The sequence below is a fragment of the Oryza sativa genome, chromosome 10, assembly GCF_034140825.1.
Source record: "Oryza sativa Japonica Group chromosome 10, ASM3414082v1".
In the NCBI taxonomy this organism is placed as follows: domain Eukaryota; kingdom Viridiplantae; phylum Streptophyta; class Magnoliopsida; order Poales; family Poaceae; genus Oryza; species Oryza sativa.
Genome location: NC_089044.1, coordinates 22,112,579 through 22,132,552, shown reverse-complemented (window position 1 = coordinate 22,132,552; position 19,974 = coordinate 22,112,579). Strand labels below are relative to the sequence as shown.

General features: G+C 37.4%; 2 protein-coding genes and 1 long non-coding RNA gene across 10 annotated transcripts; 2 read left to right on the top strand and 1 right to left on the bottom strand.

Moving 5' to 3' along the window:
- The first annotated feature begins 843 nt into the window (after positions 1 to 843).
- LOC9269206 (short-chain dehydrogenase TIC 32, chloroplastic) lies at positions 844 to 5,070 on the top strand. 7 transcript variants are annotated; one of them, XM_066304736.1, is made up of 12 exons: positions 844 to 1,030; positions 1,106 to 1,291; positions 1,395 to 1,501; positions 1,872 to 1,990; positions 2,072 to 2,291; positions 2,645 to 2,876; positions 3,307 to 3,386; positions 3,528 to 3,681; positions 4,035 to 4,113; positions 4,212 to 4,296; positions 4,497 to 4,543; positions 4,631 to 5,070. In XM_066304736.1, exons 5-12 carry the CDS (start codon positions 2,186 to 2,188, stop codon positions 4,790 to 4,792), a joined length of 945 nt encoding a protein of 314 aa, XP_066160833.1. In that variant the 5' UTR covers positions 844 to 1,030; positions 1,106 to 1,291; positions 1,395 to 1,501; positions 1,872 to 1,990; positions 2,072 to 2,185; the 3' UTR covers positions 4,793 to 5,070. The 7 variants fall into 7 exon arrangements, with proteins under 7 accessions (XP_066160833.1, XP_015614699.1, XP_066160831.1 ...); XM_015759213.3 differs by having other exon boundaries at positions 1,696 to 1,990; positions 2,093 to 2,291; positions 2,548 to 2,876; XM_066304734.1 differs by having other exon boundaries at positions 844 to 1,291; positions 2,093 to 2,291.
- A 3,202-nt stretch (positions 5,071 to 8,272) lies between these two features.
- On the top strand, positions 8,273 to 16,011 carry LOC107279115 (short-chain dehydrogenase TIC 32, chloroplastic-like). 2 transcript variants are annotated; one of them, XM_066304733.1, is made up of 8 exons: positions 8,273 to 8,506; positions 11,813 to 12,044; positions 12,623 to 12,702; positions 12,848 to 13,001; positions 15,169 to 15,253; positions 15,380 to 15,464; positions 15,548 to 15,594; positions 15,699 to 16,011. In XM_066304733.1, exons 1-8 carry the CDS (start codon positions 8,401 to 8,403, stop codon positions 15,855 to 15,857), a joined length of 948 nt encoding a protein of 315 aa, XP_066160830.1. In that variant the 5' UTR covers positions 8,273 to 8,400; the 3' UTR covers positions 15,858 to 16,011. The 2 variants fall into 2 exon arrangements, with proteins under 2 accessions (XP_066160830.1, XP_025876506.1); XM_026020721.2 differs by having other exon boundaries at positions 15,374 to 15,464.
- LOC136353649 (uncharacterized) lies at positions 11,628 to 14,702 on the bottom strand. The gene is made up of 2 exons (XR_010737010.1): positions 14,232 to 14,702; positions 11,628 to 12,024 (listed from the first exon to the last, which is right to left on the bottom strand). It is a non-coding gene; the product is annotated as an uncharacterized lncRNA (long non-coding RNA).
- Positions 16,012 to 19,974: the final 3,963 nt, after the last annotated feature.

Sequence of the window (19,974 nt, the reverse complement as noted above, 5' to 3'; positions counted from 1 at the left end):
TCGCATAAAAATTGTATTTTACCAATAATATCTTATACATCATTTACTCTGGGTCAAAACCGATGAGTATCCGTGATGGAGGGAGTATATTGCCTAGTTAGTGTGGAGATTCATCCCACCTCACCACGCACTCCATCTGTTCTAAAATATAACGTATTCTGATAATCTGATTGGACAGAACATACTTTAGGCTGCGTTTGGCAAGACTAGTTGAGAACCCACTTTATTTTTCCCGCGTGACCGCTTTTCAAACTGTTAAGCGGTGCGTATTTTTGAAAATTCAAACTGTTAAGCAGTGTGCTTTTTTAAAAAAATTTCTATACGAAAGTTGTTTAAAAAAACAGTTTTAAAAAATCACATTGATCCATTTTTCAAAAAAAAACTAATACTTAATTAATCATGCGCTAATGAATCGCTCCTTTTTTATGTGGGAGAGATTAGTTCCCATCCCTTACCACCGAACGCACTCTTAGTGTTCAAATTCGTAATACTAGAATATAGCACCGTCCAAATTCATAGTACTATGTCTCATCTTATCAAAATACCTTATATTTTAGGTTGGATGGAGGAAGTCCGGTCACTTCATGGGCCGACATCGAGGCTGTTATACCGAGGTCAAACAAGATTTTGACCCAACCAGATGAGCAGCCCCATAGTTTGAAATAAGTCAAATATCATATTTGTAAATAAAAATAATTTATAAATAAAACTTTTACGTACGTGTTCTAAATGATCTAAATCTAAAGACTAGAAAATAAACTATGATAAAAAAACCCTCTAAAATTAACTCTTAATTTAAGGTGAAAAATTTAAATTTTGATTGATAAGGATAAGTGAAAAGACGAGGGCGAGACGTTTGAAGAAGGCGAGGCACACGTCTCGGCGTTTTCCTCCGTTCGGCAGCACAACCAGAACCGTCTCCGGTCTCTCCTTCCCGGCGATGCCCATGGCGACGACGAAGGGTGCTCGCGACGGAAGAGAGGGTTCGTAGGATCAGCGAACTCCTCAGGCGAAAAGAGAGAAGAAAATAGTACTATCACTCAGCCTCGACGCGTCGAGGACCACCATCTGTTAACCTGTTGGTGGGGTGGGTGGCTCTTTGCAGGAGACGTTGGAACTTGGAAGTCCACGGCACCGTCGACGGCGAGGCGATCGGGCGGACGGAGGAGGAGGCGCGCCGCTGCGCCGGGCTCCGGCTTCAGAGCGTATGACCCGCCGGATCCGTTGTGTTGTCTGTCCGTGCCCGCCAGGTGTTCGATACAATGCCCCAGTGCGCTTTGCTTCCCTTCTGGTAAGAAAAAAAGTTTGCGACCTAAGACAAATGGGTACGTCATTTATAATGCTGTTTCAAAGGTTTAGGCAACTCAAATCACCAAATAGATGATTGGATGTAGAGTGAAGAAGAAGAATTGTTATAAAGGGTGATGCTTTTGGAAGCCAGTACATACTTCTGAGTTAGTATACCCGTTTTCTTCAGAAATGAAATTCCACTTCGTCAACGGTAAGCTCTTATATCTACTCAATACTAGAATGTACTAGTATTTCGTTTTGGATTTGGATTCTAGTAATTGGATTACTCACAAGAAATGATGGGACACCAGATATATACTACTACTATATGACTTTGAAGAAAAAAAATGATAATTTGATATACTTTGTCCACCGGTTGACATTGGCACACCTGGAACTTGGAAGTGGTTTGTGATTTGACAATCAATATCAGCATCTCCATTGCCATCGGCTACAGTTGTAACTTGGAAGCGGTTTCTAGTTTGTCAATGCATATCAGCATCTCCATCGCCATCGGCTGCAGTTTTTCCTCCATACTGTCGTCTGTAGCATGCTGAAGAGCATTATTCTTTTGCACCCAGCCACCCACAGAGCTGTAGCTGAACAGAAAACCAGCACCCCACCTCGGCTTTACTTCTCTGCTCTGCTCATCGGCTGTGTGAGGTGTTCTTATCTTATTGAAGTCTTCTGGGAATTTATGGTATAAAAACAATATCTTTAGTACTTTGGTAGAGTAACAAGCTGAAACTGCTGTGGCCACATCACATTCTCTCACTGTCAGAGTCTAACCATATAATTTCAGGCCATCTGGTGCCGAAGCTGAACTCAGCTTGCAAACACCAGTACGCCACTATTCCCTGAGCTCGACGTACGCCAGCTTGGTACGGAGTCGGCGATGTGCTGGTTCAACCGCAAAGGCCCCTCCGGCTTCTCCGGCGCCTCCACCGCCGAGGAGGTCACCGCCGGCGTCGACGCTCGGGGCTTGGTCGCCGTCATCACAGGTACGGATATGATTTTTTTTTGAACGACTCGCGCAAAGATGGTGCGAAGTTCTATTATCACAGGCAGGGGCGGAGCTAGAACAAAATGAAAGGGGTTCCACTCGCTTGCTTTACTCTGGTTTGAATCAAATTTAGCTTGATATGAGTGAAACTGACGGGGTATATATATGGTGAAAATAAATAAGCTATAGTTAAATTTTTTTTAACCAGTTCCTGGGCACCCCCTTAGCTATACTAGCTCCGCCCCTGATCACAGGTACGAATATGATGCTGCTGCTGGTCTGCTGCCATGCCATTTAGCTCACGGTTTCGACGTTGGCCAGAAAAATTCAGAGTGGGCTGATGAGCTGCAGGTGCGTCGAGCGGCATCGGGCTGGAGACGGCGCGCGTCATGGCGCTGCGCGGCGTGCGCGTCGTCATGGCCGTGCGCAACGTCGCCGCCGGGCACAGGGCCAGCGAGGCGATCCGGGCTGAGATCCCCGGCGCCGGTATCCATGTGCTGGAGATGGACCTCAGCTCCATGGATTCGGTGAGGAGATTTGCCACCGAGTTTGAGGCTCTGAACCTACCTCTCAACATACTCATGTAAGAGCAAGAATCTGAACGCTTCTTCTATATGTACTCCCTCCTCCGTTTGTTTTAGCAGATGATGCCGTTTACATTTGACATGACGCTTGACTATTTATCTATTTAAAATACCATTTATTTTGTTATAACTTGTTTTACCATCAAAATAATTTTTTTAGGGAAAACAACACTAGATTGTGTCTTTTCATTGAGTATAGCAGAAGAAAAAACAATCCTTAGAAGCAAGAAAAGTGAAAAACTTTGTACACTTTAAAATAACTTTTAAGGATTGACTCATATTTTTTATATTTGTACTAAAATTTTTTCAATAAGATGAACAAAGTCAAATGTCATGTCAAAATTTAACACCATCATCTATTAAAAGCCGGATGGAGTATTATTATTTTGTCAACTTAAATAATAAATTTTTAACTGTGGTTATAAACAGTAATAATGCTGGAATCATGACAAGGAACTGCACACGCTCCATTGACGGCCTGGAATTGCAATTTGCAACAAATCACATCGGTACGAGAAATTACACAGCATTTCTTCATGCATCTCAATCTTATTAACGGATTAGCTGCTTGAGTGATTTGGTTAATTCTTGAGACTTTCTGGGTTGTGAGAGGATGCTCATAGTGCACTAACTGTTGACTTGAATGACAGGCCACTTTCTTCTAACAAATCTCTTGCTGGAGAACATGAAGAGGACAAGTAGCAAAACTGGTGTTGAAGGAAGGATCGTAAATGTGTCGTCTTCAGCACATTTTGTGACCTATCCTAAAGGGATATGTTTCGATAAGGTGAAGGAGCCTTCAAGGTAATTAATTCTGAGATTCTAAAAATTAGGACTGGACACCCCATTTTCGTATATGACACATACTAGATATCATATGGATAATAACAAAAACAACCCAATTTTACATTAGTGGGTAGTGCACAAGGAGATGATTTCCTGCTGTCTGTGGGAGAACTGGATGATCTATTCTTTTTCTTTGAATTAATGTTAAATTTTTGACTGTTTAATATAAGAATTTTTGGCTTTTTATCATCCAAAAATTAGCGTAAGGTCCCCTTATCAAGGGAGCTCCAATTAGTAAAGATAAGTATATTTATTACGCAGTATGCACTCAACTTATTAGATAATATTAAGCACTTAACTTTTCTTACCAGATTCATCAGTCTTATTGCTTATGGCCAGTCTAAGCTTGCCAACATTTTGCACTCAACTGAGCTGTCACGAGTTCTGAAGGTAGTAGCTTATGCCTAAATTTCGTATGTAATCTCTGATCATATATATTATATGTCAAATCAATGGAGAATAACCGGGAAACCGTTGAGTATGAACAGGAAGATGGTGTGAACATTTCGGCTAATGCAGTCCATCCTGGTGTTGTTACAACCAACCTGTTCAGGCACAGGACTATTATAAATGGTAATTCCCAAACCATTCAGAACAAAATTTTGGAGTGTAATTAGAATTTTGGAACAATTAGTACTTGAAGAAGCACATACTCCATAATGCCAATTTAGGATGATCCCCAACCATTTTGATTACTGGTAAACACAACGAACAATGCTGCTTATAAATATAATATTTCTTAACTGTTCTTGTGCATTGGTTCTCTCTTGCAGCTCTAGTGAAGTCCATTGGAAGATTCGTACACAAAACTGTAGAACAGGTGACTTTTTTTAAAAAAAGTATATGTTCGTGCGTTGTAGGTGTGGAACATATTATGTGTTTCTAACCTCATGGTTTTATTGTATAGGGTGCTGCAACGACATGTTATGTGGCACTACATTCTCAATTCACCGGGATAAGTGGGAAGTACTTCAGCAACTGCAATTTAGATACCCCAAGCTCACAGGCTTCAAATGCAGAGTTGGCAAATAAACTATGGGAATTTAGCTCCAAGATTGTGTCCTCTTGATGTGGCTATCAAATTATAGTTTGTGTTATGCATCATGTGCTACAGTCTATTTTCTGCAAGTTTGAACATAAAATTTTCACATAAACAAACAAAGAGATCCGTGCAATTCCTCCAAGACTAGTTAGAACAATCTGAATTGTAATATATCCGCCTCAGTTTAGTTTAGAAGTTCTTCCTATAATCATGGGCTGGCTCTGGCTATGTATTTCTTAAACTAATGTTTGGACTTTGGAGGCCCACCTCACCTCTTTATGTAAGCCTTACGCTTCATGGACCAACACTCCAGTGCTTCTACTTTCCTAAAATTTACATAAACACTGAGTAGATGTAACGTGCTTGTGCTGAGGTATTGGACTAGAGATATTCTTTTGAGGTGCCATTGCTAGTATAGTGCTAGGTGTGTCATGTGTGTGGATTCAATCCTAGGATCTCATGTTTGACTCACATTCACATGTCTTATTGATTAATTGACAGATAATTTTATCATTCTTAACCATTCACAAGGTACAGGAGATATCATATTTTCTAGTGTAAAATTTAATATCTCTAGATACTAGGTATTTTAATGTGTAAAATCTTAATACTCTATGTACTTTCTGAAGTACCATAAAATTTCTTTTAATCGACACCAAGCTTCTCCTCTTGTGTCCAACTTGTTTTTAAAATATTATTTTACTTAAAATGGGCGGTGAATAGTGATTGCTTGCCCCTTCCCTTGCTTCAGAATTTGTGAAGCTCAGGTTGGAGCAACCTAACCTTAATTGTGTGCATCACCATTCCCTAAGTCAAACTAGTTTGCCTGCAAATTCATTCAGACAATTATTTTACCAATCTTGGTGCTAATTACCCTTGACATAAGAACTTTCCATCCATAGAAGTTAAATTAATCTATTGCTATGACGCACGTGCTTTGTTACGGATATATGGAAGAATCTATATCTACATCCATCTATCTATACCTAATTAAAAAATACGTAAGACTTCCGGAATTATTTTGTCCATCGTCATCGTCATCTGCACACTAATTGATTTTTTTTAAGCAAAAGTGTTTGCTTGTTTAGGGTAGGGCTCGATTCCGAGCTCGATACGAAGCGGATTTGCTTCGATTCTTAGGAAAATGGAAAAAGAATGAGATAAGGATCGGAATTCCCTCAATCGGATTTCATGGAGGAGACGGCTTCCGGCGGTGTCAAGTAGCTGAGAGACTCTGAACGAAGGTAAGGGATAACACTTTAGCAATGGGCCCACGCGACAATGAGAGGAGGAAAAGGGGATACCGATTAGACTTTCAGTTGTTTGTTGGGCCGGATGCATGCTTGTGAGCCAAGGCGGAGGGAAGGAGAAGGGAGGAAAGCAGGCTAGCTTGGCTGCGGGCTGAGAAAGAAAATGGGCTGAAAATAACCCAGAGATAAAGAATGGTTTTTTATTTATATTTTTATTTAAATAAATGTTGAAATGATATTTGTATTAATAAAATTAGCACTTGAGCTCTAAAAATTCTAATAAAATTTCAGATAGTGTAATTAATCACGAATAATTTAATCAAAATTAAATCCAGCCATGTCATTTTATTTCTCACACTTACTTTACTTGTAAATTAATTTTATTCTACACCTACCTAATTAAAAAATACCTAAGTATTCCAGAAAATTTGTATTTTAGTTAATTACATAATCTAAATCTTTCTCAACTTTTGCTCAATTTTCTCGTCTTTTCTTCCCGTTGCAACACATTGGCACATTTTCTACTATATATTAAATATTATATAAATGATAGGTGGAATTGAGCTAAAATGCTATGAAAATAATGTGAGTAATGATGATTCAGAATGCTTATATGTTAAGTTTTAGATTTAATATGCTATATTTCCATATTAAACTTTAAGCACTTAGTGGGTTGGTGTGGTATGCTTGTAAATTAGGCTTTAGGATGTACATATAATTACTATGCTTTTATATGTTGAGTTTTAGGCGCTTAGCAGATTGTAAGAAGGTAAAATTTGGTAATTTGACTTTTTCAAAAACTTATTATAAAAATGAACCATGCCAAAAAGAAATCAGGACCTTAACATCATCGGGTTCGACGCGGAGATCCAACATCTTAGCGCCACTAATTTTGACGCTAACATCTCATCCGAGAGGTGACACATATTTGCTATATTTATCATAGGTTAGCGCCATCCCTACTAGCGCTAGCCTCTATCATGTTAAATTGTTGTGCAACTTTCAGCCTAGATGATGTTCAACCTTTATCTAACTCATTTTTTGAATAAGTTTTTTAGCGCAGTTGACTCTTATAATGAGTTTTTAAGAAGGGCCGGATTGTCAAATTTTCGGTACATATTGGCGTCTCCATCGCCTGCAGTTGCTCATCCATACTGCAAACATCATTATTAATTTCTGAGATAACGTCGACTGCTATTCTTCTTGGTGACCCATACCTGCAGCTTAGCTGTAGCTAAACAGAAGCACCCTTACGGAAAAAAAAACGAATTCCAAATACCTTGGGCAAATCCAGAGAGAAAAAAAATCCGGCTTTAAAAAGCATTCTGCAAGCGAATTTTTGGAAGCAAAATGGAATCATTCCTCCCTCCATCTAAAAAAGATAACCTAATACATACACTACGATAAATCTAGATATAAAATATGTCCAAATTTATTATATTAGAATATATCACATCTTAAGATGATGCTATTTTTTTTAATGGAGGGAGGTACGGTATCGAACTAGAGCTTATTCGGAATGGAGAAGAAACACAGGAAAAATAAAAGATTTTGGTTCCTATGGATTACTTTACTGTGACGTCATTCGGATCACAGGAAAACGTTCGTAGAAAATACATAGGGAAAATTCCTGCGCTAGCCATATCAGTGGAAGATCACAGGAAAAAAAAATCCACGCTGACCTCTTTTTTCTCTCCCTCCGCGTGGGAACGAGGCAAATCATGCCATCAAGCAACTAAAGCATACTATTAGGTTGATTAATGTTGTTTAATTTACTAGTAGCATGTGATAATTTTGTAATAGTGCACCTTTTCTTAAAGATTCCTATGTTTTTACTTTACTCCATCCAAACACATATTCACATGAAATTCCTATGTTTTCAAATCCTCTGTTTTATACTTACATTTTTATCATATTCTAATGTTTTTCCTATTCCTATATTTTTTCAATCTGCATTCCGAAGGAGCCTACTGTTGGCCGGTCGTTGTACTACATCATATGCTATGAATGTGACTGTCAGAGGCTCAGAGGCATGCATTAACATTAGTAGTATTTTTAGCCCCAACTTGGATTGCAAACGCCTGATTCCAAGAGCTCGCCGGAACCGCGGATGTGGTGGTAGCTGAACAGAAAACCAGCACCCCCCTCGGCTTTACTTCTCTGCTCTGTTCATCGGCTGTGTGTGGTGTTCTTATCTTATTGAAGTCTTCTGGGAATTTTTGGCATAAAAACAATATCTTTAGTACTTTGGTAGAGTAACAAGCTGAAACTGCTGTGGCCACATCACATGGTATCACTGTCAGAGTCTGACCATATAATTTCAGGCCATCTGGTGCCGAAGCTGAACTCAGCTTGCAAACACCAGTACGCCATACGGAGTCGGCGATGTGGCGGTTCAACCGCAAAGGGCCCTCCGGCTTCTCCGGCGCCTCCACCGCCGAGGAGGTCACCGCCGGGATCGATGCCCGGGGATTGGTCGCCGTCATCACAGGTACGATCGATCATATGATGCTGCCGTTTAGCCTCAGTGCGTGTTTCAAACAGCTAATTGATATATCGATTAGTGCCATGCTTTTAAGCTAATACGGTTTAAGTAACTTTTTTCTAGCCTTTTTTTTTTTCTGAACTACAGTGTTTGTTAGCTGTATGATTTTTAGTTTAGCCATACAGCATTTCTTAGGGACTCAACTTCAAAAACCGAATATAACTCACCCTCAACTTCTAAAACCGCTCAATTTACATCGCTAATTCCAGAATGAGAATGAGGTGGTTTTCATCTGACTGACGATATGGTGGCAATCTAGTCATCAAAGTAAAAATAAAAATAAAAAAATGTCATGTTCATTGTGAGTAGCCTCTCCCTTTCTTTTCGGTCTCTCCACTGCATACTTCTTGAGAGAATAAGTCAAATGGTATATTTATATAAAAAATTAATTTGTGAATAAAACGTTTATGTACGTTTTCTTAGTGACCTAAAATCAAATGTTGAAAAATAAATTTTCATGAAAAATATTTTAAAATCAACTTTAAATTTAAAGTTTAAAGTTTGGTTGATAAGTATAAGTGAAAAGATGAGGTTGCACCTCTCTTGAGCCGCCGACTACCGCGCCTCTCTACTCGTCGGAGGTTGGCCACCGCCGCGCCTCTTCTTGACCTCTCTACGCACATGAATTTTCCCCTAAATTCTCCCACCGCCCGCTTCGCAGGAGAGGGCGCATGCCGCGAAGACGCCAGAACAGACAAGAAAACGAACAGGAGAAGGGCGAAAAAAAATTGAAATCAGATCACACGAAGATCACAAGAACAGGTAAGAACACGGACAGGTTCATCTCAACCGATATTTCGTCGCAAGTGGGAATCAGAGAGGAAAAGTAAAAAAAGAAACACACACACGGCCACGCGGCCACTCGGGATCCCTCCCCATCTCGATCTCTGCCATCTACCGGAGAATTGCTATTAAAGACCGTAGAATTGCTCATACTATTACTCTCAACGTGATCGGCCGCCGTCGCTCCGGTAGATGGCAGAGATCGAGATGGGGAGGGATCCCGCGTGGCCGTGTGTGTGTTTCTAGGTACCAATAGGTACCAAATTTACAATAAAAAAATGGTACCTCGTGGTACCTCCTCAAGGACCGTAAAATTGCTCTTAATAGTATAGTCAACTACTAGCTCCAAATCATCTATAGCCAATATAATAGCTAATTCATATAATAGCTGCTTATTATACTACTAATATCTGGTCCCACCTATCATACACACATTATGTCTTAGAGTCAGTGCTGCAGCTAGCTACAGATTTATAGCCTGATGCTCTTCTCTTTCTTTCTTTATCTCTTTAAAATATGTTTACATCTGACTTATAACTTGCTATTGTACCTGCTCTGGGAGAGGGGCCGGCTGAGGACAAGCCGGCAAAGGATATCTCCCAATATGTGACCACGTGGTCAAAACCACTCTCATCTCATCGCCACATAAGTTAAAACCACCTCGATCTTATACATAAGGTAGCTAGAGATCGTCCCACAATTTCTTATTCTTTATTTCATTATTGAGTGACTCATTGGTTGTTTGTTTTATGGAAAATAATAGCAAAATACTCATAGTCTGTTATGATAAAATGTACATACTCATGTGTGTGTGTATATATATATATATTGTTCACTTGATTTAAATAAATATTAGATTATTACATAGTATTAGAATATATCAAGAACTAACTTGTAAGGTGGTGGATTGGTGGTAGATATCAGTTAAATGCCTATATGTTCCAACGGGAATTAATAAAGACTTTAAAACCTCAAACACTAAAATAAAATTATCCCCATTGTAAACCATCTATAATATTTTTCACCATTTTGTATCTCACTTTAAAATAAATTTTCCTTGTTTGATGGCTTCTGGTTAAGGAAGGGATAAAAGCCTACCTATCTCACTATTCGGGGGACCAACATGGTAATGATGGTGGGTAGTGACATATTCAGATATAAATATAGATATAGATATATATAATGCATTTCTATTACTAAAAGTTTCAAGCATATTTTTCTGTCATAATAATATATCTAATCGTCGAGTTAGAGTGTTTCCTTGCTCATCTATATCTATACCTATTATAAAAATTCAATGTGTTTTTGCATGAAAATTTGATACATCATCTATGTTAGAATCGGTTTTAATTAAATATGTTTCCGTATCAGAATGTTTGTTTTATCTGTATTTTGGTTTTTTTCCCCTTGGCATAAAAGGGGTGAAAAAAACGTCCGTAAAAAAAGAAAAAAAAAGAGCGAAAAAGGTCCCAAAAGAAAAGTCCGATTCCCTGCGAAAAAAGTCGTTCGTAAAAAAAATAAAAGAAAGCAAAAATAAGATCTGATTCTATGCAACGAAAAAAAGAAAAAAAAGAAAAATACGTAAAAAAAAGCGAAAAAAAGGCCGTGAAAAAAATTATATCCAAAAGGATAAAAAAGGCTAAAAAAACAAGAAAAATAATAAGAAAGGCAAAAAAATATGCCTTTCAAAAAAGAACAAAACATTTCCATCATAATCTTTACCTATTATATAAATTAAAGATAATTTCATACTCATCGTATTTTCGGCCGTTGTCCTTTCATTTTAACGAACCGTCCTATTCCGATTTATATATGTTTTTAGCGTTGTGATAATATTCACGTTTTGCTTTTTATCTCCACATCCAATATGTTTCTGCACATATGGGCCTAAAATTGTAAAAGGGTCCAAAATATTGCCCATCTGTTGACGCGAGGCTGTCTCGGTGAAAAATATTGCCCATCTTCTAAGCATATGTCACATACTATTTATTTCAGATTTGTTTGTGTTTATTTTAATAATTTTGCACACATGCAAATGCAAAGCATACTAAATTTTGTATGGGCGGCTTTCATGCATGTCCGTTTATTTTGTAAAAGATTCATCTACGCATGATTCTTTTCAACATTATTTTTTCAACATATGATTTCGTACGGCTATTTAGGATTAAGTGATTTATTATTAAAACTGAAGTTGTTTCCGCCGGTAGTTTTGGTACGTTGTGTGTATTTAAGTTGGTTTTAAAATTCGTTCGCTTTTAAAAATGCAATGGTTTAAACTTGGATATCAATCTCAAAATAAAAATCACATATACTTTTTTAGAAAAAAAAATATATCTAACAATAATACGATTAAAATTAGTCTTCATCCGTTGTAACGCACGAGCTTTTTTTTCTAGTAAAAGAAAAAGAAAAAGGACGGTTGCAACGTTGATCAGAGCGAGAGCTAATTAATTAACGAGAAGCGCGCAGGTGCGTCGAGTGGCATCGGGCTGGAGACGGCGCGCGTCCTGGCGCTGCGCGGCGTGCACGTCGTCATGGCCGTGCGCAACGTCGCCGCCGGGCGAAATGCCAGCGAGGCGATCCGGGCGGAGATCCCCGGCGCCATAGTCCATGTGCTGGAGATGGACCTCAGCTCCATGGATTCGGTGAGGAGGTTTGCCTCCGAGTTTGATTCTCTGAACCTGCCGCTCAACATACTCATGTAAGAACAGAAATACTCCCTCCGTACTTATAAAGAAAGTCATTTAAGAAAACGACACGGTCTTCAAAACACAACTTTGATTTATTATTTCTATAAAAATATTTATTAAAAAATGATATATGTATACTTTTATAAAAGTATTTTTCAAGACAAATATATTCATATAATTTTTACATTTTCAAACTTAACAACTTGAGAGTTATTCATGATTTATATTCTCAAGGTTTGATTTAAACATTGTCCTAAACGACTTCCTTTACGAGTACGGAGGGGTATACTCCATATTAAAGTATTAATTGTTACTGCCCCTGGGCATAAATTCTTCGGCGTTTAAGACCTAATTGTGTATCAATAACTTCTCAAATGCCTCATTGTAAAAAAAAAGAATGTGTGTTGTTTTGCCTCAAAGTATTATCATAGATAATGAATTTTGTTGTAAAATTGATGGTTAGAGTTTTAAAAGTTTGACTTGATTTTTTCGCATATGTGAGAATATTTATGGCCGTAGAAAGTATTATGATTGTGTCAACTCTAACGGCAAACATTTTACTCTGTTTCCAAACTTCCTGTGACGACAGTAACAACGCTGGAATCAAGGCATGGGGCTGCACACGGTCCGTTGACGGCCTGGAATTGCATTTTGCAACTAACTACATTGGTATGCGAAATTACAATGCATTAATTCTTCATGCATCTCAATCTTGTTTGCCTACTAAGTTTCCTGTGTGATGTGGTTAATTAGTTCTTGAGATTTAAGGGTTGATTATGAGTTATATGCTCATAGTGCAGTACTTTAATGTCAGGCCATTTTCTACTGACAAATCTCTTGATGGAGAACATGAAGAGCACAAGTAGTGAAAGCGGTGTTGAAGGAAGGATCGTAAATGTGTCGTCTTGGTGGCACTTTGCTATTTATCCTGAAGGGATATGTTTCGATAAAGTGAAGAATCCTTCGAGGTAATTTATAAATATATACTACAAATTAGGTCTTATTTGTTTCAGCTTAAGATTATTAAATATAATCTAGATTATTGAGCCAGATTACTATAAGTTAGATTATGATAAGCTAAGTTGTTAGCTATTTGTTTTTTTATTAATAGTTGTTAGCCACCAAATAATCTAAAAAAAACAACTTTAGAGTGTATTACCATATTACAGTAATCTGACTTATAGATTATAATAATCTATCATAATAAACTATCTGTTTGTTTCAGCCCACTTCTAACGATTCAGGTTATAATAATAATAAACTGAATCATACAAGGCCTTAAATACCTCCCTCCATTTCCCAACGAAAAATAATAATAATCTTCCATGCCCTTATTTGTTCTTAACAGTATAAGTGGCGTCCCAATTCTAACAAAAATAACCCCTTCTACATTAGTCACCACCCAAGTGTTTCACGTACTACTGCTGTTGCTATTATAAATACTTCTTTTGAAAAAAAAATATTGGCAATTTTTCAAATTATAATCACTTAAACTAAAGGAAGACATACTCCGCACGTTAGTTACAACTTGCAAACTATTCATTTTATATTTTGGAATTAAAATAGTATAATATAAAATCGAGGGTCCATTATATTTATAACTACATATTTAATTTGAATTTTAAATTATTAATTTTATAAAACTAAAACTAAAGAGATAATGGTATTTCTCTATGCATGTTTTATTTCACATGAACTCTGAAAACAATTTATGATTTTGGAGATCTTAATTTTAATATGGATGCTCTCTCATAGTGCTCAAATAATATAAAATAATATAGATATAGAGATGAAAAATATTTTGAATTGTTTCATATATCCCGCAGCAAAGCGTAGAGCTTCATCTAGGATACTCCATTCGTTTTACACTATAAATCGTTTTAACTTTGGTCAAAATCAAAATGCTCTAAGTTTGACCAAGTTTGTAGAAAAAAATATTGACATTTTAACCCTAATACAAATATATTATGAAAATATGTTCCATTATAGATTTAATGAAACTTATTTTCAATGACTCTTTTTTCCCAACGTGTAAGCATGTGTTTGGTTTGGGGACAAAGTGGGATGTGTTAGACCTATCCTTGTTTTGTGGGATGGGATGATTTCAGTAGTTTGTTTGGTTTACGGTATGTGATGGTTATAGTTTTTATTTGGTAGAAGGGATTGAGGTGGGATTGGATGAACGAATTTGTACTGACCGTTAATGCCGTTTGGGGGTGGAGGAGCTCGGCGGCGCGAGCAGAGGAGAGGTGGTGGCGGGTGCGGACGAGCAACGGCAGTCGAGGAGGCGAGGCGGCTCCTGGATCTGAGAGGAGCGGCGGCGGTCGCGGAGGTGGCGGCGGTCGCAGACGAGCGGTAGCGGTCGCGGTCGCGGAGGTGGCGAAGGACGTGAACGAGGCGGCAGCGCTCACGGACGAGCGACGGTGCTTGCGAAGGTGGCGAAAAGCGCGAACTAGGCGGTGGCGCTCGAGGACGAGGTGGCGGTTGTGGACGAGCGGCCGTGGTCGCGGACGAGGCGGGGGAGGGTGCGGACGAGGCGGCGGCGCTCGCGGAGATGGCGGATGGCACAGTGACGCCGTTCGCTCGTCCCAGGTGGGACGAGTTCGTCCGCGAGATTTTTACGGATCGGTTGGTCCCGGATCTGAGAGAAATATTTCTCTCCAGAGACTAACCCATCCCACTCACTTCTAAACCAAACATTCCTAAAAATAGGTTCACTCCATCTCATCCAATCCTTCATTGCAACCAAACACTACCTATCCTAATGGTTCACTTATGGTCAACTGCAATATTTTGACCATCCAAATTTTCTTTGTTTGATTTGGCGTCCGGCGTATGTGTAGTTGTGCCTACATAGAAAAGGAGATGCTTTCTTGCAATCGTTTAGAGAATTGGATGACCAAAATACTTTTGTTTTAGCCTTTGAGATCTAATATATGGGCCATTTCGGCTATCAGGAGTTAAAAAAAAATCATGGTCTTTCACTTGTTAATGATGAAATTTGTAACTGTATTTTTATTTTGAGTGTAATGCAGGAATTTTAACTTTTTACCATTGTAGTATTAACGTGAGGACTTTAAGGGGCCTCCAATTAGTAAAGATAAATATATTTATTGTGCTGATTTATCTTACCAGATTCAGCGGTATTTTTGCTTACCCTCAGTCCAAGCTTGCCAGTATTTTGCACTCCACTGAGTTGCAATTGGCACGAATTCTAAAGGTACTAGTGTTGTTATTTGCTTGGCGTGCTTATGCCTAAATTTCATATGTAATCTCTATTCGTATATGATTATATGTCAAATCAATGAATGCTAAGTTTGAAATGGTTAACTACAAATAGGGAGAGGGAGACGGTGTTAACATTTCGGCAAATGCAATAAATCCCGGTGTTGTTGAAACCAAAATGTTGACGCACAACAATATTGCTAATGGTACTTCGCATAACTTATAATATACCTATGTTTATACCATTATATTATTTTTAAACTGTTCTTATGCATCGGTTCTCTTGCAGCTCTAGTGTTCCCCATTGGAAGAATCGTACGTAAAACTATAGAGCAGGTGACTCTTTAAGAAGAAAATATTATGTCGTTTTTTATGTTCTTGCGTTATGTGTGTGTGTGGGGAACATATTATGTGCTTAACCTCATGGAATTATTGTTTAGGGTGCTGCAACGACATGTTATGTCGCACTACATCCTCAAGTCAAGGGGATAAGCGGAAAGTACTTCAGCAATTGCAATTTAGATAGCCCAAGCTCACATGCTTCAAATGCAGAGTTGGCAAAGAAACTATGGGAATTTAGCTCTAAGGTTGTGTCCTAATGTGGTTATTAAAGTATAGTTTGAGTTACACATATGAATACATATGCTATTTTATTTCATGTAAATTGAACACATAATTTTCACATACATTCTAAAAGCAAAACGAGTGTGGTTCCTCCAAAATACATCCAAATTAAATGTTTTAACTATAATATATACATCTGCCTCTAATTAGTCTAGAAGTTGGGTAAATAGACTTCAAGCAAAGTTCAGGTTCAAAAGTAGATTTTATAATCCATTTTTGAAGTCAACCTTTGCTCGAAGTCTATTTTTCACCCTGAATTTATGAAGGCGGTTTTTTGCGCATAGTACTCTTATGGTATATATTTTGTTAATGATGATCACCTAAGACCCCACTCAGTGTAGATGGACCAATAGGTTATTGATACGGAATATTTTCCCCATGTTTAAGAAAATAAAATTTGTCCAAAAACTTTATGCATTAACATTGCTTAGACCACTTGTTCTGAGTTATTTGTCTGTAAATAAGTAGATCATCCATTTAATAGCCTTCATCATATTTTATCTAATTAATCACTATCATATGTTAGTGAAAAATCACTATCATATCAATCTAAACTACCATGAAAAATAGTTTATAGTGTGGTTTGTCCTTTCTAAAATTGGAGATGAAAAATAACCGGTATTGTACTTCGACCAAAGATTAAGGGCGACATATGGATTTTACACTTACGAGTTATTCCTAGAGATGTAATATGCTTCATTCTTTAGTAATGTGGAGGCCCACCTCTTCTAAGCCTGATCACTTCATTGGCCGACATTTGAGTGAGTCTTCATTAAGTTATGGCCTCCATCGTTTCCTCTATACAAAATCAGCCGCTACCAAAAATTTAAATTTTGAAAGTTAATTTTCAAGTTGATATTAATTTTTTTTCATCGAAGTTTATCTTTTAGCATTAACATTTAAATCGCTAAGAACACATATATTATAAAAGTTTTACATACAATTTTTTTTGTTAATATGTCTGTCAGTGTTACATATAAGACATATTAGCAAATACAAGACCACCCGGGAGGATAGGCCAAGACAATCCAACATACGCCAACACAGATCTAAACAACTCCAATAATACAAGACAACTCCAATCTCACCGAGTTCATATTCGAGGAAATCGATTGTCGCTCGCCGTCAACCACATGTGAGGGCTTTATGACGCAAGGCTGACAGAGACTAGATTAGATCATCCTCAATATTGTAATCGTATGATATTGATATATAATGGCAATATTAGCTTTGGCCCGTAAGAAGGGGTCCGAACCTGTATAAAAAAATTCTCGTCTCTCGTCTCTTTTATCATATTCTCGTGTATGCCTTGGTATCAACGATGCACATACTATCAAATACCGTAAGTAGGAATAGCCCATCAACAATATCGTACAACGTATTTTTAGCATTTGGCCAAAAGATGAGGGCCTACACAAATTTGGGGTGAGTGCCCTTTTTACCTGACCCACTTGTGTACATCACCATTAATTCTTTCACGTCAAACTAGTTTGCTCGTGTCACTGCACTGATCATTCAGATAATTGTTTTACATATCTAGCTTGGGGTTAACCCGGCCTTTACATGAGAACTTTCCACTAGTAGAAGTAACATTTATTTATTACAGGAAAGATCATGTATACCAGACATGAAACTAACTTCTGGAGTGTGGATGTTTCAAGAGATGCATGCAGTGCCATGTAAAGTTAGCTAGCTACCCTCAAGTTAAATAGCTTTATTGTGGTGTAGTTAGCATACATGTCTAGTGATAAAAAGTGAGCATCAACAGCCAAAGCCCAAAAGCATTGCCTAGCTAGATGGAAAATTTGTTGTCACAATGCCATTGTGCAACCAATGGCAAAATGTCTTGTCAGGCAATTAAAAAACGGATTGATGGATGGCCATTGGACTGGCCAATACTATATCATCCTCAGCACATAGTGCAAGAGAATGATAATTGAAAATGAAGGGGAGAACCCTACACATTTGTTTTATTCAGAATATGATATAAATCTCGCTTTTCTCAACACCTTTTTCCTTAAAGTACGACATGAGATATATAGGGCATGTAATCAAAGATATTTCCTTTCCTTGCTTTTTGTTTTAAAGGAAGATTTTTTTTTCTTTGTTGAGATCATTGGTAAATTAGCTCAATGCACTTATTTTTGTGTAAGGAAAATCGAGCAATTTATTAATTTGTTTTGTGGCCGAGTTGCCACAAGTTCAGATGTATATCTTTCTTTTGAGAAGGTTGACAAATTGAGTTAAAAGTTAGATACTACTTGACTGAAAAATAAGGACAAATGGATTAAAGCAAGCACGATCTTTTTTTAAGAACACAAGAAAGATCTTATCACCGGCATATATGCTTGTAGTCCTCATTGCACATTCTATACTAAGATACCTGTGTATATGCATGCTTTTTGTAAAGGCTTAAATTGCCCCCAGTAGTTACTCTAAAATGATTACATTATTTCAAGTAGCAGATTCCCTACAATTTTCCTATGATACATCCGAATGCAATTTTTTTTTTTTTAGAATTCGTGAGGTTTAGCTTCCCATAGGATTGGAGTCTATAGCTATTTCTATTCCTCCTTTTTTTCTATTTCTATGGATGAAATTTTCTTCAAAATGAATAGCCCTTAGTATTTAGTATTTGCAATTTTTGGGAAAAAAGATGAACGGTTAATGTTTTAAAATGAATAGTGTCCAGCGTCAGTTATTTGAAAAATGGAGGGAATATTTAAGTTTCAGACTGGTCGAGCTTACCAGCTGGAACCGATGCAATTCCAATTAATCCTCTAATTGATTAAGATTCCTACCTAAATCCTCCATTTCAACAGCAGAGACTTATCAATTTATCACTTTCTTTATGTCACCTCACACATACCCTGCCATGGTTAAGCAAAACTACAACCGTACAAGGTCAAAATATCTAGTCTATATATCATTACTACCTGACTACATGAAGATCATTATATACATTAACAGCGATGTGTATACTATGGTTTGACAAGTACATTGCTAACAGGACGAATGTTGGACCAACACACTAGCTAGATGATGATCTTGACAAGTTTTTTTTTCTAAATTAAAGTTGTTTTTCAGTTATAAGAAAAATGCCAACTTTTTTATCGTTTCAACGCGGTTACATTGATCAAAGTAGCTAGCAGACAAGTATTGTCAATTTGTCATGGTTAGTGTACCGTACGGCTGTCAAAATTCCACCATCTTGATCTATCTATCCGACTAGGACACCACCAGGCACCAGCCATGGCTGCACCAGCAGGATAAGTTTTTCTGAACTGTACTGAGTGGCCAAGCGACTTGTTGGACACACATATTTGTAATGTTTTTATTTCTTTCACTTAGCATAAGAGTAATTACACAGTAAAGCTAAGCCACACAGCCACGCAATGTGCCAAGAACCTAACATATTTTGCCCAAACATATAAATATTCTTCACTGCATATACATCTTAGTTTGTTACTCGAATGAGTGTTCTTCTCCCTTTCCTTTCCTTTTTCCAGGGAATAGATTCTAAACTCTCCAGAGAAGATGTGCCCTCGTTTTCTTATACCATCCAAATAGTTATATTTCTTTTTTTTTTTTGAAAAAAATAACACAACAGATTCTATCTAGATTCGTAGTTCTATGTGGTGTCTAATTCAGTACTAGATTGTTATATTTTAAAACAGAGGAATATGTAATATATCACTCCACAAACATATAAATTTAAATTTGACCGCTACAATTAAGTTGTAAAAAAAGAACAAACTAAATTATTGCTAGTATGCGTATATTCACATTTATATTTATTTTGTTTTTTTTACTTGTAGAAATCAAATTTAAGCTTCCATGCATGTTTGTGGAGTGATGTATCATGTATTAATCTATTTTTTAATTTTTTTCATAACTATTTAGATGACATATAAGAAACAAGAGGACATCCTCTTAAGGGATTAAAATAGTATGCCCCTTTTTTCACCACCTTTTGTTTTAATTTCAATATATAAGGTGAGTACTTTTGTACTATAAAGAGCAGTAAGTACATTTACTTTTCAATTCCATATAACATTTGCTTTTCAATTTCATATGCTAATTGTCTAGCTA

Excerpts from the sequence above, each read along its gene's own strand:
- LOC9269206 (XM_066304736.1), top strand. The coding sequence starts at position 2,186 with ATGTGCTGGTTCAACCGCAAAGGCCCCTCCGGCTTCTCCGGCGCCTCC. Across the intron at positions 2,292-2,644 it reads CTTGGTCGCCGTCATCACAG|GTGCGTCGAGCGGCATCGGG; the intron begins GTACGGATATGA and ends GATGAGCTGCAG. Across the intron at positions 4,544-4,630 it reads TACACAAAACTGTAGAACAG|GGTGCTGCAACGACATGTTA; the intron begins GTGACTTTTTTT and ends TTTATTGTATAG.
- LOC107279115 (XM_026020721.2), top strand. The coding sequence starts at position 8,401 with ATGTGGCGGTTCAACCGCAAAGGGCCCTCCGGCTTCTCCGGCGCCTCC. Across the intron at positions 12,045-12,622 it reads CTGCCGCTCAACATACTCAT|TAACAACGCTGGAATCAAGG; the intron begins GTAAGAACAGAA and ends CTGTGACGACAG. Across the intron at positions 13,002-15,168 it reads AAAGTGAAGAATCCTTCGAG|ATTCAGCGGTATTTTTGCTT; the intron begins GTAATTTATAAA and ends TTATCTTACCAG.